General features: G+C 34.7%; 1 protein-coding gene across 1 annotated transcript; it reads left to right on the forward strand.

The window, feature by feature from the left end:
* The first annotated feature begins 949 nt into the window (after positions 1-949).
* LOC102604635 (zinc finger MYM-type protein 1-like) lies at positions 950-1,915 on the forward strand. The gene has a single exon (XM_015310823.1). The coding sequence runs from the start codon at positions 950-952 to the stop codon at positions 1,913-1,915; it is 966 nt and encodes a 321-aa protein (XP_015166309.1).
* Positions 1,916-2,520: the final 605 nt, after the last annotated feature.

Genomic DNA, 2,520 nt, shown 5'->3' on the forward strand with positions numbered 1-2,520 from the left:
CAAAGGATAATGTGTCGGCAAGGGCGGATTTACGTTGAACCATGGGGGTTCAGATGAACCCCCATCGTTGAAAAATTACACTATATATATACGATTAAATTTTTTATTTATTTATGTGTATATATATAATATTGAACCCCCTGAACATACACCAAAGGCGTAGCTCAGTGGCATTGGGGGTTCAAGAATTCGCGCTCCAGCACGTGAGGTCGCGTGTTCGAATCCGAACAGAGGCAATTTTTTATCAGCTTATATTTTAGGCGGAAATTTAAGATTTATTACTTTAATTCCTAATTATAAAGTCAAATATTAAAAAGCCCCTTTCTTCTTTATTAAAACCCTGATAATCCCTAATTACAAAGTCAAATATTAAAAAACCCTTTTCTTCTTTTAGGATTTTTTCACGTTTTATTTTTTTCATCGTTCTTCTTCCTTGCTCTGGCTGCTGCTTGTCACTGCTGGCTACTCCTTGTCACTGCTACTTGCTACTTTTGTTGGATTGGTCATTATTGAAATCTTGAAGTTTATATCCGCAATCTTTTCTTACATCTCCATTAATAACTAATTCGGTATGTTTTTGGTTCCCTTTTTTCTTACTAGATTTCTATATACCTTATTTTGTTATTTCTTGATATGCTTTCTTTTAGTTGGCTGAATTATAGATATCATTGAAGTTTTACAAGTCCTGCCATTGCTTGGTTTTGGTGTCAAGAACAAAATTGCGGGCAGTAGGACCCCGGCACTGGGGACCGTACTGTCCAGTAACAACATAAATGTATCTCCCATCAGTTACCATACCCAAGTGTGAATGAGCCATTGCTTAAGCTTTTTGGTTTTGGTCCTTATTGTGTGTATGCTTTTTTTTTTAGTATTTCTGACTTTTGAATGTGTGTTTATTTCTCTTAAATTCTAACTAAACTTTTACTTTACAATCCAGTCTTAATATTCAATGAAGAAGTATTTTACCCCAATATCGAAATCAAGTTTAGCCTCTCATAGTCATAGTCAATCTAACCAACAAGAAAATGTCAATCATTCTGAAGTACCATCACATTCTTCTCAAGAATTTGATTTGAGTACTTTAAAGTTTGATCCCGGTGAAAGAACTCCAATATTGAATTATCATCCAAATCATCGTGATGTTATTAGAAGGGCATACCTTGTGAATGGTCCTTGTCAACCTCGCTTGGAGGTGCATGAGTACCCTCAAACAAATATTTCTGGAGCAATACGTCGTTTTAATCATGAATGGTTTGATGATGTATATCATGATTGGTTGGAGTACAGTGTTAGTAAAGATGCAGCCTATTGTTTGTATTGCTATCTATTTAAAGATCATAATATTAATCAAGGTAGAGGTGAAGTATTTTCTTGTACAGGATTTAAGAATTGGAATAAAAAGAGTGGTCTTGACAAGCATATTGGTCTGCAGAATAGCCCACATAATCGATCAAAAAAGAAATGTCAGGATTTACTACGGCAACAACAGTCGATTCAATCTGCATTTGAGAGACAATCTAATCAAATTAAACATGGATATTATATTTGCTCAAGTGTTTCGGTTGATGTAGTAAGACTTCTCATAACTCAAGGACTCGCATTTCGTGGTCATGATGAATCTAAATCATCACTTAGTAGGGGTAATTTTCTTCAGATTCTCTCATGGTATGCAAAAAGATGTGATAAAATTCGTGATTATGTACTTGAACATGCCCCTCAAAATGATCAAATGACTTCTCCAATAATTCAAAAAGATATTGTGACTGTATGCAAGATAGAAACAGTTAAAGCTGTTCTCGAGGAACTAAATGGTGACTACTTTGCCTTACTAGTTGATGAATCTTTTACTATTTCACGCAAGGAGCAAATGGCTATTGTATTACGATATGTTGATAGAATGGGATTTATGATATAGCGATTTGCTCATCAACTTCAACTAACTCTTGTTGGGGTCTCTAAAAAGTGTGTTGAAGTGGGAAAACTTGTAGTATTGATCTCAAATATTTTTAATGTATTGGGATCTTCTTTTAAGCGTATGGATGATTTACGAGATTCTCAAAAAGCAATAATTCAAGATGCATTAGATATGGGTGAATTGACAACCGGTAGAGGCTTGAATCAACAACTTGGTCTTTCAAGAGCTTATGATACTCGTTGGGGATCTCATTATAAATCCTTTAACAATTTTATTCTTATGTTTGGCTTCATTGTTGAAGTTCTTGAATCACTTGCTCTTGATGCACGAAGTATGGATGAAAGAGCCAAGGCAATGGGACATCTTGAATCTTGTCAAACATTTGAGGTTGCGTTCATGTTGCATTTGATAAGAGATGTATTAGCAATCAATGAGCTCAATAAATGCTTACAAAGAAAGGAACAAGATGTTGCAAATGTCATGCTACTTGTTGAAGTAGCAAAGAAAAGGTTGCAAGTTTTAAGGGATGATGAATGGAATTCTCTTATTGCTAAGGTATCTATATTTTGTACCAAACATGAAATTTTGATACCTAACTTTGAGGA

Source organism: Solanum tuberosum, unplaced genomic scaffold, assembly GCF_000226075.1.
Source record: "Solanum tuberosum cultivar DM 1-3 516 R44 unplaced genomic scaffold, SolTub_3.0 scf00147, whole genome shotgun sequence".
In the NCBI taxonomy this organism is placed as follows: domain Eukaryota; kingdom Viridiplantae; phylum Streptophyta; class Magnoliopsida; order Solanales; family Solanaceae; genus Solanum; species Solanum tuberosum.

What these genes read in the sequence shown, in the direction of transcription:
- LOC102604635 (XM_015310823.1), top strand. Translation starts at nt 950, where the DNA reads ATGAAGAAGTATTTTACCCCAATATCGAAATCAAGTTTAGCCTCTCAT.